Below are 14912 nucleotides of genomic sequence, written 5' to 3'. Positions count from 1 at the left end.
CTTTCATATTTTTTCTCATGCTGTCCCACTAAGGAGCATTTTAAAAATATAGCTCTGATCTTAATACATAATTCATGCATTTCTTCCATTCAGAAGCACACATATGATCAGGAAGAAGGGGCGTTTGCCTTGATTGGTCCATAGCAAACACACGAGCAGAATGAGTGTGGGTCCCCTGGATTCCAGTCGCTGTGTGGGAAAAATCTGACCAGAAACAAAGAAAAAAAAAAACCCCAAGGGTCAGCCCTTGACACATTTACTCTTTGCAAAAACTCAGAAAGTGTTGGATTCCAAATATATGAGAATTGGTTAGATCAGTAAAAGATTGAGAAATGATAAAGCACAGAAAATGAAAAATGAAAAAAGAATGTAGTTTATTCAGAGTAGGCACTAGCAGGAGCATGTGTTTCCCCCCAGAAATGTAACAGCCACCTCCCTCTGGCTGGTATCATGATGACACTTTTAAAACATATTTTACATTTTATTAAAATAGTATTAACTTTCATTAATAATTCTTTTAAGTAGTGATGTGGAACTGAGCTGCTTGGTAAAGGTGAGGCATAATGCTTTGGTGTATTCCTTCTGAAAATCATGTTGTATCTTAACCCCCATAGTAGTAAGTAAAAACTTAATCCAAATCCAGTATTTAGAAATAGGAGATTTGGGGAATGATTAGGGTTAGAAAAAGTCATCAGGCTGGAGTCCCCTTTATTCAGTGCTGGTGGTATTACAAAGAGAACATGACACACACAAACTTCCTGATTCTGCTGTGATGCCCTAGAGACTGAATGGGACTCTGCAAGCAGGAAAGTAATCAGCAAATTTGATGCTCAACCTCAGAACTGAACCACAGAACCATGGACCAAAATAAAACTCATTTGTTTATTGAATTACCCAGGTTCAAGTAATACAAACATTAATGTATCTATCCACGGTATAATTAGTGTTTTTTCAGCTACTTTCCCTTCTGGTGAGTTAGGTGATCCTTCATATATCCTTCTGCTTCTCCTCTGTTCTGTGGGTATACATCTGTGATGTATCCAATCATAGATGAACAGGCACTCAACTAATTAAGGAAGACATATACCTAAGATTTCCTGAAGATTTACTTTGGTTAGCAGATTTGGCAACTTCTACTAATTGTGAGACCTTGTGCCCCTCCAAGGAGCACAGTAAGACAATGTCACGAAAGCAGCAGCATCTGAGTACCAACACAGGGAACGGTGCCCTGAAACTCTGAGACACACAGAGGGGGAGACAAACTTAAGACACATCTCTGGTAGAATAACAAGGCTTGCCCAAAGCTTAAATTTTTGAAAACTGTTTTTAAGTAGCTCATCTGGAATCGCTCCCAAATCTGGAAACTTCGTGAACAGAATGCTCCCTTCATAGTCTATACAATGTTAGTGACTCCATCTTTCCCAAACCTATTTTATTCCCATTGTGTTTGAGTTGAAAATCTTCACTGAATCTAAATCCCTGCCTTGGCATCCCCTCCTGAGGCAGGGTTTCTACCTCTTTGTTTTACAGCCTGGCTAACTCTAACTGTACTGGGAATGAACTTCTCAGACCTCAAGTCTCAAGCATAACCAGAGTGACAGGTAGGACAAGTCTGAGAACAATAAATACATTGCATCCTGTGGTCAGAAAAGAAAATACTGATATACTAACTTTGGAAATTGTCAGAAAAGGGAGACTATCATACTCAGTATAATGCTGTGTCTTCCAAGTCATTTAAAAAATTTGCCATCAGGCTTCTGATCAACAGAAGGAAAATGAGGCATTCACCAGAAGGGGCCCTTATCAATCCTCAACTAGAATTATTATTGCCTTATTGTGATGGCACCAAATTATAACCAGACGCTAGGTATGTACCTTTTTTCTTCCCTTTCGAATGGGCAGCTTTAGAGCCCATTACCGAGTGTGGGGTTTTGAGAAATTGATCCTAACTTAAAGCTTTAATTAATTGCCCCACATCAGGCTACCAATAGATTAACGCTTCTGTTCTGGGCACCACTACTTTTATAAAAAATAAAAATAAAAAGCTGGAAATGTGAAGAAATGAGAGAGAATAAATGCACTCACATTTAAAATGGAAAGGAGAGGACAGGAACCTTTCCAAACACCACAGGGGAAAAGAACTCAGCATCTCTCCCATTTAAAGCATGCCCACCATATCCCCTGACCATTGCTGAGCTGTGTTTACATTTTAGCTTTTACTGAGCCTTACAACAAATCAATTTGGGATAAAGATACAGCCAAGGTTTCATATGATCACTACAGCCTTGATAATTATTTTTCTTCACTGCTGACTAGATTTACCAGAAGGGCAGACAGGGGGGAATGGATGAGGGTGCTGACAACACAGTGGACAGTGACAGGGATGGCTGAGTATGGAGCCTCTAGTGGGAGAGGAAGGCTGTCTATCTGACGAGTTTGTATTCATGCTCAGATGCCGAGGAGCTCAGAAGGTGGGCGACTGTGACCAGTGATAGTCATGTATATAGAGATTAGAAATGCATGTGAAAACGTCTCAATGTCAATTGCTTTGGAATGAATTCTTCTGTATGAAAAAAAAAAGTTGTGCTGTAAAGTATTCCTTGAGAAATGTTTATAATTCTATGAGAATGTAAATAGTTTCACAGTAATTGTTTTTCAGTTAGAATATTCTAACTTAATTGCAGCGCAGTCTCTTTAATTTCTCGTTCATTAATTTTTAACTAACTTCATAAAAGACTAAGAATAAAAAAAATATGATTTATTTTAGAAAAAGTTAAAAAAAAAAACAAAAAACTGGGAATACTTTGGTCCAGACTCTTCTGGCTTTCATAGTTTACATTGCAAAGTCAGCTGTAATCTTTATGGGTTTTCCTTTATATGTAACTTGTTGTTTCTCTTTTGCAGCTTTCAGAATTGTCTCTGTTTTGTACGTGTAGTGTTTTTACTATGATGTGCTGTGGAGAGTTTCTTTTCTTGTCCTGTCTGTTTGCCTATATGCCTATGATTCGTAAGTTTGGTCTTTTTATGGTGTCACACAATTTCCGCATATTCATTCTTCCTGCTTCATTAAATTTTTCATAATCTTTGCTTTAGTGGTCTAATTCGTCCACTTTATTTTCCAGTCTTGATACTCTGTTTTCCATTTCATTCATCCTATTGGTGAGGCTTTCTCCTGTCATTTCTAATTGGCTTACTGAGTGTTTCACTTCCTTCTTCATTTCAGCCTGGGTATTCTTCAATATTTCTAACTCTTTTCTGAATTCATTCAGAAGTTTATCCCTATCTTCCTTCAGTTCTTTGATTTCTTTGTTTCTGTGTTCTTTAAATTCACTGAATTCTTTCATCATCTTTATAATTGTCCATGTCCTGCATTGTCTCTACGGGGTTCTCACTGTGCTCCTCTAGAGGATTACTGGTATTTGGTGGGGTTATGTTATTTTGGTTTTTCATGTTATTATTTTTTCTCTGTGATTTTGACATATGAATTTCTTTTATAGTTTCTGTTTCTTGTGTGAGACTCAAGCCTTCAAGTTTAGGTCTGCTTCTTTTTGTGAAGTTTATGTGTCTTTGTGGTTTACTTTTTGGGCATGAAAAGCTGGTTCCTCAGAGCTTCCAGTACTCTCTTTTGATTTTATATTGGAGTGGCCAGATTGCTTTTGTCTTCAGGAGTTCCCACAAAGGCCCAAGTCAGATGAGGATCAGATGCTCTCAGGCTTTCTCCTAAGGTCTGGATCTATTCAAAAAGATTTTGGCTTCAGGAATTTGGGGGTTGGATTGGCCTGGGCTGGGAGCTGGGCCCAGGAAAGATGCTGTTCTAGGGCAGCTGGTGGTCGTGCCACCCAGAGATACAAAGGAAGATGGGGGCAGGAAGCGGCCCCAAGGGCTCCTTGGGACTGCATTGAGGAGCTGGGTTGGTCTGGATGCAAAGGAACAGGAAGAGGAAAGGTCAGCCCTAGTGTCCAGGAAAAAGGCTGGCGGGTTGTGCAGACCCAGGGAAGCAGAGGGATGTGAGGGTGGGGTCAGGCCCAGAGTACCCCTGGGGACCAGAGAAGGAACTGAGTTCGTCTGGATGGAAAGGATCAGGAAGCATTGGTGGCTCCCCAAGTGTCTGGGGCGCCAAGAAATGGGACAAGACCCAGGCTAGGAGGAGAGACCCGCGGGGGAATGGGAGAGTGAATGAGGCTGGGGGAGTCAAGACACAGAGGGCGCGATTGACTTACCCCGGAGAGAGAGGCCCATTGGTCGTGCAGGCCCTGGGATGCAGACGGCACGGAAATATTTTTTTAAAAAACCATTATATATAAGAAATAATCCAGGCTGGAGAAATGGCTCAGTGGTTGAGAGCATGGCTGCTCTTGCAGAGGTGGCTAACAGTCCCTAACTCCAGTTCTAGGGGATATGACACCCTCTTCTAATCTCCATGGGCATTACATGACATGGGTGTACTTACATACATGCAGGCAATACACTCATACACACAAAATAAAAAATAATTAATAAAATACTTATTAAAAAAGAAATAGGCCCTTGCTACCTTATTTATCAAAAATATTAAAAACTCCCCTGCTGAGGAATTAGTTCTGCATTGTTAAACTGAACTCTTAAAACCATTATCCCTATAATATAGATGCGAAAAATAAAAAATAGCATTTTCTCATTCATCTTAATGATATTTATTTAACTGGCAATTTTATGACCTTATGAGAAATCCGAGGTGGAGAGTAAGTTCACAAATGAGTATAAGGACCACTTCAATGTTTCCTTTTTTTTTTTATTTCTCTCTTTTCGTTGTTTTTTTGACAGGGTCTCTATAGTCACAGCCCACCTGGAAGTCATTATGTGAACCAGGGTGGCCTTGATCTCACAGAGATCCACCTGCCTCTGCCTCCTGAGGACTAGGATTAAAGGCACAACACCTTGAATGTACTCTCATGTTTCAAACACATGAGAAATGATACTTCTGCATAATTTATATATCCCTTTGTATGGATAATATACATAGGAAAAGTTCATTCTCTGGCCAGTAATGTGTGTCACTTTTATGAAATTATTGTTATTGCTGTATGTACATATATGTATCTATGGTGCATATTTGTATATGCCAGTGTGCATACAAGGTGTGTGTGTGTGTGTGTGTGTGTGATCATACACACACACACACACACACACACACACACACCTGTGGAGGCCAGAAATCAACCTTTGACATCCTTCCTTAGGTGCCATCCACATTTATTTTCTGAGACAGAGTCTCTCACTGGCCTGGAACTCCCCAATTAAGCTAGGCTGGCTAGCCAGGAATTCTTTCCCTATCTCTGCCTTTCCATGCTACAAGTGTGAAAGTCCCATGCCTGGCTTTAAAACAATTTTTTTTTAGCTGTGTGTATATTCAGGTGCACATGTGGAGGCTAGAGGATAATTCTCTGGAGTTGGTTCTCTATTGGGATCCCAGGACTGAGCTCAAGTGTAGGACCTGAATACAAGGGCCTCCAGTTACTGGGCTATCTTATCTCACTGGTCTATGCCTGGCTTCTTTATGTGGATTCTGGGGATCAGAGCTTTTTCTCTAGCTTCCTTGTTGAAATTATTAAAAATTACCTGGGTCCCAGAGAAGAAATTGGGATACTTGGCAGAGGAGATAAGGAAAAGCCCGATAAACACAAAGAGATTCTTGTTTAAGTCTCTAAGACATAAGTTCATGTCTCCTGAGCTATACTTATGAAGACTTTCTTGCAGAGTATCAGAGCACAGCAAATTCTGGCTCAGTCCCATCTCACTTCTATATCCTATTAAGGTGAGTTTACAACTAAATAAAATAAGTTCTCACTATTTAGTTGCAAACTAAGATATTTCTTACTCCAGTGTCCTCTCTCTTTCAAAAACTATTGCTAATGTGATCTATTTAGTTTTTACTTTCATGACTATTTTTTCCTCCCAAAGTCCAATTTACTCTTTGTCCAATTACCTTCAAGTGGAATCACTGCAGATTTGCATAGGCTTAAATAAAAACTTATGAAGGGGTATGTAAGTCTTGCAGAGGAAAAACATGAGTATGGAGAGATATTACACCACCAACATAACAAAAACCGGACCAATTTGAGAGATGCTGTCAGACAGTTACCTTGTCCATTTTCTTGAGGTTTATTTTTCTTCCAAAATTCAGATTCACGCTCAAGTTCTTCTAATTTAAAGGGGAAAAAAAGAATATGAAAATCATAGGAATAATCATGAAGTCCTTAATTGAAATGCTAACTTTATAAATCAAAGAAGTTTGTAGAACCTAAAGAGCAACTTACGTTCTCGAAGTCCAGGTACCAGCTTAAATATAATTTCCTCCAGTGTGTTATCCAGCCTTCGGGGAATGGGTTGGGAAAACATACAATGAAGACATCAAAATCCAATATGCAAACAGCTTAGATTTCTATTGCACATGTATTACAAATTACAGACTGTAGATGACTTTAACATACTTACTGCACCAAACTCTTCTGCACCTGTAGCACACTTATTGCTAGTAACCTTCCCCCAGGAGCAGAGTAGTCCCAAGCATTCTCTCTATATACAGCTTCAGAGCATCTCGTTGAATGAGTTCAGAACCCAGAGAATTCCTAACACTGAAAATATGAGTTCACCTGGAAAGCTGCTTAGACCAAGAGAATATAGGACAAGTGACACTGAACATAGACCTAGCCCAAGTCTCAAGAGGCACTGCCTCCATATGCTCTTTTCTTTCCCCCTCTCCTGCTAGCAGGAAAACAAGCCTGAAGGCTAAGCACCAAGTAGAGGAGAGTCATGCTGCCCTGCAGAGGGCATCTTAGATCATTCCACTGACAACGTGTGCCCAACATATGGCAAAATCTAGCCAAAAACTGCAGAACACTTAACTGAAGTTGCAGGAGTGAGCCCAGTCAAGATCAGACGGCTGCTAACCCATGGCAATGGAGAATAAGGAATGCTTGCCACTAAAAGCATTAATTTAGGGGTGGTCTGCTATGTACCAATAGCTGACACTCCCACTCTTGAAATCTCTAAAATTCTGTCTCTTTCCTCAAAATCAATGATCTTCAGTCCTCTTTTCTGAGAAACTTAGGCTGTTTAATCATTCCAGCTCCCTAGATAAAAACCCGTCTTGGCACTTTTCTTGTTTTCTTCTCCTGGTATTATAAAACATTTCCTTTTCACATCTTCATTTCTTCAGCCCATTCTCTTGCCTCCACAACACCTGCCTTTACTTCATTTTCATCTGCTTAACAGCATTACTCTTCTTCGATATCAAACATGCGTAGGTTTCTCACATGTAAAGAAAATGTCTTTTCCTTAACTTACTGTCTTTTAAAACTACTTCTCGGACTGAAGAGATGGCTCAGTTGTTAAGAGCACATGTTGCTCTTGCAGAAGATTGGAGTTCAGTTCCCACCACCCAAGTTAAGCGGATCACAACTACCTGTAACTTTGGCTCCAGGGGATCTGATACCCTCTTCTGGCCTCCACAGGTACCGGCACATACATGTACAGATACACACACATACATATGAGCTTTTTAAAAAAAAAAGTTATTTCTGTTTCTTACTCTTCTTCTAAATGGAAAAAAAAAAAAAACCCTGTCATTTCTGCTCTCTTGTTATTTGTTTCTTTTACCTTCCTGAGCTCTGTAACTTCACACTGAATAGTATTATTTTGCAGCAATTTGACAGTATAGCTTAACACTAACTCCTTGAAAATTTCCTTTCCTAGTTTTTTTTTTTCTTGTCTGTTCTTTGAGCCTAAATTTTCTTTATCCAACTAAATTTGTTTCTTAGTGTTGGTGGGGAACTGATTCCTGAACTCATCAGATACCAAAATCTGTGATGTGTGTTTCTGACTACCTCACTCATCTGTCCATGTTCAGGCCCCACCCTATCAGAGCACAACACACCCATAATGATTCTCCCTAGAGTATGAATTTGGTCATTATTTTCCAGTTCAAGACCTAGCTCTGCCCACTACAAGGTTTCATGTGTTTATATAACTTGAGTCCAACTCACAAACAGTAACTGGTGCTATTCTCTCATGTCTCTCTTCCCTAGCCAACTGGCTTACTCAATTATCCCAAGAATGCTTGTCTCTTCTGGTCTGTTCTCCCTGTTTCTCATCAAGGCTCAAATACTGTTCTTACTCACCAACCACACCAATGTTAATCTTTTTCTTTAAGACAACTCAAATATTAACCCACTCACAAAGTACTTAATACTGCTAGATATAATAAAAGTTTTCCTCTTGACATTTTAAACCATATACTTGTATATAATTTAAAAATCAAATTTCTCTAAAAACAAAACTCTTAGGCCTCATCCTTTCTGTTTACAATTCTTACAGACCAGAGGCAATAATCTTTTATTTTTTTTACACTTAAAAGAATTATTTTTTTTGAGGTTTTGCAGTTTTTATACAATATAATTTGATAGTATTTAGAACCTTTCCTCTATCCTTACCTATAGACATGCACACACACACACACACACACACACACACACTCACACAATATACAAAATAAGGCCTATAGAGTCTCCTTTTGTCCCCACATGTCCACTGTGGGTCCATCCACTGGAGCCTGGTTAACCTACCGAGAGTCATAGCAGAGGCAGTAATGTTTAAATTCAACCTTTTTTCCCCTAGTATTTACTTTCAAGCTTTTTATTTAAAAACAAACAAACAAACAGAAAAACCATGTTTTTTTTTTTTTTTTTGTCTTTTTCTGTAAGATGAAGGCTTAATTCTCTCCATCCCTTGTCACTCCCTTTCTTCCCAGGAGAAACTCTGTCCTACTCTCATCTTCCCAATACAAATTTATTAGCACTATTAGTCAATCTAATTAATCTGTATCTGAGAAAAAACCTCAACTGGAGTTATTTTAAGAGCCTAAGACAATGCTGTAACTTTCATTGAAAATATATTTCTTAAATATTTGTTATATAATTTTATTTAACTTTTAATAAAAACTTTACAATGAAGTAATATTCTTTAAAATAAAGATCTTAAAAATCCTAAGCTCTTGGGGCTGGAGAGATGGCTCAGTGGTTAAGAGCATTGACTGCTCTTGCAGAGGACCTGGGTTCGATTCCTAGCACCCACATGGGGGCTATGAACCATCCTTAACTCCAGTTCCAGGGGAATCTGAAGCCCTCTTCTGACCTCTGTGGCACTGCACAAGATGGGTACGCTCATATACACGCAGGCAATACACTCATACACATTTAAAAAAATCTAAATTATCTTCAAAGAAAATATTAAATGATAAAAATCATAATATATAATTAATCAAAAATAGACAAATTACAAATTATAAAATATCTCTTACCTCAACATTTCTAATGGATTTGTTTCATGAACTTGGTTGCCACACCTTGGACAATCATTGCTATCTTCAAAATGCTGGACAATACAGGTCTTACAGACTAAGAAGAGATAAGATGGTAAGTTAAAATGCACCATTTGAATCATCACTTACATTTAAAGTTAAACTGAATGTAGTTGGATAAAGTCATAGAAAATATCTGCTACAGGTAGAATACTATAATTAAACTTTATAAAACCCTAAAATTACAGCATCAAAATAAAACCCAACTAAAATGAAAGCCTACCACCACAATAGAAAAAGTAAATTCTAGCTTATTTACTGTTTCTATTAAATATAAATCAAATATACTCTACCCAAATCCCATTTTAAAAAAAAACAAGTGCATTTACATAGAAGAGGTCTTTCTTATTTAAAGTAGGACAGAGAAAAGTAAAAACCCTTGACTTTGCTTTTATCTCTTTTGCTAAAGCTTACTTGAATGTAACAAACAGTTCTTAATAAAACTGAAGGACTGGACATATTGTTCAGTGGTAAAGCATATGCCTGTGAGGCTCTGGGTTTGATCCCCATCACAGGAGAAACAATAAAACACTTGGGAGTTTTCTATGTGCTATCAGGGTGGCTTCTGAAGGAAACTAGGAGTTGTGATGGAATCTCTGGCACTGCAGAGCATGGTGAGTTTGTGCTCACAGGTATCATAATGTCACAGAACACACAGTATGGGAGATGGTGTCAGGCTGGCAAAGAGGCACAGAGGTAAACTGGAAAAATGACTGAGAAATCGACAAGAGTAATTAAAAATTTAAATAAAGGTTCTAAATGAAGTCTGGAAGTAGATTTGAAGCCATATGGCAATACAGCCCCACACTTCTTCCAAATAATGCTAATCCCTGTGATTATGAATTTCTTTCATCTTTTACCTATGCTTCCATTACCTAGAATGCCAACAGTTTTGCTCAAATCTGTCCTTAGATACATTTATAGCACCTGAACTATAAAATTTCAATCCAATTCCCTCTAATCTTGTATAATCTTCTTCTAATCTTGTATAATCTCAAATTTCCTCTGGGTCTAGACAGGCTATTCTTCCTTGGTTTGACAATTCCATTCCAAGCTATTCCTTTCTCTCTTATCATCTCCCACGCTCTCTCAAAGAAATAAAAGCTTATCTAAATGATTGGTCAAAAGCAAAGCTAAGATTTCTATGACTGAGATTAGGTCTGAGAAAGCCAAGCATATCACCAACACTAGCTAGAGTAACAACAGGGAGAACTCTGCCAGGGATTTAGTTTTACAATTACTTAGTGTACGGGGCTGGAGAGATGGCTCAGCGGTTAAGAACACTGACTGCTCTTGCAGAAGACCTGGGTTTGATTCCCAGCACCCACATGGCAGCTAACAACTGTCCATAACTCCAGTTCCAGGGGATCTGACTGCCTCTTCTGTCCTCCGTGGGCACTGCAAGACAAGGGTGCACTTACCTACACGCAGGCAATACATGCATACACATAAAATAAAAATTAAAATATTTTTTAAAAACCAATTACTTAGTATATATAGAAAGTAACATCTTATCACTTTTCATTTAATTATTCACTGATTGGATTAACTGAATGATAGGCATTATACTAGGAGCTGGGGGTGTAGGAGTAAACAAAACAAAGTCCCCACACTTACAGAACTTATTTACATTCTTACTTACTTACTTACTTCTTACTTACATCTTCTCCTACCCATTAAGAAGGTGTAGTGTGTGCCCTAAAGTTTTGACAGCTATTTAGATGGAATGATCAGGGCAGCTACTAACATAACATCTGAGCAGATATTTTGTTGGGTGAGTACACTTAAATCCCATACTCTCCACTCATCTTCATTCCCAACAGCTTGGGATAGTACCCTCTTCACTATAATTCTCCCAAAAGCTAGATGGAAGACAGAAAATACACTTAAAATGTAGATAATCAAAGTTAGCTTGTTGCTACAATGAAGAAATGAGTATCTGCCTTTACTCCCATATCTCATTTCTTAAAGAGGTTATTTAAAATTTTTTTGTTGGTCTTGAACCCCATTCCTGATCCTCCATCTCCCAACTGCTTGGATTATAGTTATACACCACCACACCCAGATTCCAAAAGGGTTCCCAAACATCTTTTCCAAAGTCAAAATAATCTCTGCGAAGACAGGGCTGCCTTGTCAAGCCAAGTTGAAGCAAAGAACAGAGAAGCAGAATTCCTGTGGAAGAGTCCCTGTATTTGTTCTTCTCCCAGGGTCACTAGATAACTCTCTGAAACTGAGGAGGGGAAAAAAAAAAAAAAGAGAGAGATAAGAAACAAGAATAAAGGGGTTTTTACAAAGCCTAATCGTGACCTGGAGCTCTGATTGATTGATTGATTTATATTTAATTTATCTATCACACTCAGTAGATTCAGCAATGCCAAGTTGTCTATCAGCCCTGATCAAATCTGAGTACATGCCATGCCCAAAGCAAATCCTCATTAGGTCAGCTAAGAGACTAAGAATAAGACCCTATCTAGCCTCCCTGGGGAAAAGATGCTAATGTAAATTATCAAAGAAATAAAGGCTGAAGCATCCAAAGGCACACACAGTTCTAAACTAAGGTTATATGAATTGCCTGAGGCCAAAGGAGCACCAGTATCCAGGACACTGAGGGGGAATATCTCAGTTCTAGATCTGGACTGTTCAGTATGGTGTCACCAGTCACCTGCTGCTAACTATTAATTTGAGATGCGCTGTAACTAGAAAACACAGATTAGATTTAAATGCTAAATATTAAAATAATATCAATAATTTTATGTTACCATATGTTGGAATGACAATTATTTTAAATATATTGGGTAAAATATTAGTTTAGAAAAATGGCAGGAGTACGTACTCCTCTAGTGTCAACAGCCCCTCTCTCTGTATGTATATATCTAACAATAATAATTAAAGAGGAGGTCACAGAATTGAGAGGAAGTGAGGAGTGTGGGAGGAGGGGAGGGTGGAAATGATGCAGATATAGTCAGTACTCATGCATGAAATTCTCAAACACAAAAATTTAAATAAAAAAATGAATGTGTTTCTTTTTAAATGTGGTTACTAAATATATTTTAATTATACATGTGGGTCACACTTTTGGGGGCTGGTAGTTTTAGGGACTGAATCCAGGCCTCTGCCACTGAATTATATCCTGAGCCTTTAAAAAACTTTCAGTTTGACTCGCCTCCCTCTGCTTCCCTGGGCCTGCATGACCCACAGGTCTTTTCTCTGACCCTCAGGCCTCTCTCCGGGGCAAGCTGATCCTGCCCTCCGAGCCTCGATTCCCCCAGCCTCATTCACATTCCCATCTCCCCACGGGTCTCTCCTCTAGCCTGGGTCCTGTCCCATTCCTTGTCTTGGCACCCCAGACAATGGGGAACCACCACTGCTTCCTGATCCTTTGCATCCAGACCAACCCAGTTCCTTCTCGGGACCCCAGGAAACTCTGGGCCTGGCCCCACCCTCACCTCCCTCTACTTCCCTGGGCCTGCACAACCTGCCAGCCTCTTTCCTGGACATGGGGCTTACCTTTCCTCTTCCTGTTCCTTTGCATCCAGACCAACTCAGCTCCTCGTGCAGTCCCCAGGAGCCCTTGGGGCTGCTTCCTGCCCCCATCTTCCCTTGTATCTCTGGGTGGCACAGCCACCAGCTAGCTATCTTAGACCAGCATCTTTCCTGCGACCAGTTCCCAGGCCAGTCCAGCCCCCAAATTCCTGAGGCCAAAATCTTTCCTGGAAAGATCCAGACCTTAGGAGAAAGCCTGAGAACATCTGATCCTCATCTGACTTGGGGCTCTGTGGGAACTTCAGAAGACAAAAGCAATCTGGCCACTTCAATATAAAATCAAAAGAGAGAACCGGAAGCTCTGAGGAACCAACTTTTTATGCAATGCTCCCATTTTCCCCATTTTTCCCTTGATAATATCCTTCTCAGATGGTCCCATCTCTCTTGAGCAGGCCTAAATCCAACAAAGAAAGGCTTGAGTCTTACACAAGAACAGGAGACTACAAAAGAAATCCACATGTCAAAATCACAGAGAAAATATAATAACATGAAAAACCAAAATAACATATCCACACCAAATACCAATAATCCTCTACAGGAGTACAGTGAGAACCCCCTAGAGATAATGCAGGACATGGAGCTCAAAAGAACAATTATAAACATGATGAAAGAATTCAGTGAATTTAAAGAACATACAAAAAAAAAGAAATCAAAGAACTGAAGGAAGATAGGGATAAATTTCTGAATGAATTCAGAAGAGCTAGATATATTGAAGAACACTCAGGCTGAAATGACGAAGGAAGTGAAACACTCAGTAAGGAAATTAGAAACGACAGGAGAAAGCCTCACCAATAGGATGAATGAAAAAATGCAAAACATAATATCAAGAGTGGAAGATAAAATGGATGAGTTAGACCACTCAAGCAAAGATTATGAAAAATTTAAGAAAACAAAAGAATTGAATATGCAGGAATTGTGTGACACCATAAAAAGACCAAACTTATGAATTGCAGGCATACAGGAAGGAGTGGAATCTCAGGATAATGGCATGGACCAGATCTTCAACAGGACTGTAGAAGAAAATTTCCCCAAATTAAGAAAGACATGCCTATACAAATACAAGAAGCATATAGAACACCAAACAGACCCGACCAGAAAAGAAATTCTCCACAGCACATAATAGTAAAAACAAAAAAAAAACATACAAAACAAAGAGACAATACTGAAAGCTGCAAAAGAGAAACAACAAATCACATATAAAGGAAAACCCATTAGGATTACAGCTCACTTTACAGTGCAAACTATGGAAGCCAGAAGACCAAAGTATCCAAAGTATTCCCAGTGTTAAATGACCACAGATGCCAACCCAGATTACTATATCCAGCCAAAATGTCTATTATAGTTGAAGGGGAAAGAAAAATCTTCCATGACATAAATACGCTGAAGGAATTCTTGTCCACAAAACCAGCCCTTCAGAGAGTTCTGGAAGCAATACAAAGAACTGAAGAAAGAAATGACTATACCCAAGGGGTTGGGGAAAGCAATTCAATGAAGGTATAACTATGGAAAAGTACAGCTATATCAACAATATCTGCAGAAATAAAAATGATAGAATTCAATAAACATCTTTCATTAATAACTTTAAATATTAATGGACTGAACCCCCCAGTCAAAAGACACAGACTAGTCAAATGGATTAAGGTCTTTTTGTTGTCTACAAGAAACTCATCTCACTTTCAAGGACAGGCACTACCTTAATGGGTCTTAAAGTGAAAGAATGGGAAAAAATATACCAAGCAAATGGTACTAAGAAAAAAGCAGGTGTAGCAATTCTAATATCTGACAAAACAGACTGTAAAATAAAACTAGTCAGAAGAGATAAAGAGGGCCACTTAATTCTGATCAAAGGAACAGGAAATCAAGAAGATATTACAATCATGAATATATATTCACCAAACTCTGGTGCACCCAACTTCATAAAAAACAATACTACAGGATTTTAAGAACCATATTAATCCCAAATCATTAATGC

General features: G+C 38.8%; 1 protein-coding gene across 8 annotated transcripts in view; it reads right to left on the bottom strand.

The window, feature by feature from the left end:
* Window positions 1-14912, bottom strand: part of Hectd2 (HECT domain E3 ubiquitin protein ligase 2) — a 406920-nt gene that overhangs the window by 290036 nt on the left and 101972 nt on the right. For 7 of the 8 annotated variants that reach the window (XR_003846515.1, XM_029554335.1, XM_029554334.1 and 4 more), the window contains exons 3-5: window positions 9338-9434; window positions 6297-6352; window positions 6122-6181 (exon numbers count right to left, since the gene is read on the bottom strand). Coding sequence is in view for 7 of the 8 variants with exons in the window: in XM_029554335.1 (XP_029410195.1) it covers window positions 6122-6181; window positions 6297-6352; window positions 9338-9434 (213 nt within the window). In the remaining variant the exon portion in view is untranslated. The remainder of the gene's footprint in view (window positions 1-6121; window positions 6182-6296; window positions 6353-9337; window positions 9435-14912) is intronic. The other variant, XM_029554338.1, reaches the window with a different exon arrangement.

This window comes from Nannospalax galili, unplaced genomic scaffold (assembly GCF_000622305.1).
Source record: "Nannospalax galili isolate Female #2095 unplaced genomic scaffold, S.galili_v1.0 scaffold384, whole genome shotgun sequence".
Taxonomy (NCBI): Eukaryota; Metazoa; Chordata; class Mammalia; order Rodentia; family Spalacidae; genus Nannospalax; species Nannospalax galili.
Note: the sequence above shows the minus strand (reverse complement) of the source record. Positions and strands in the feature narration are given on the sequence as shown.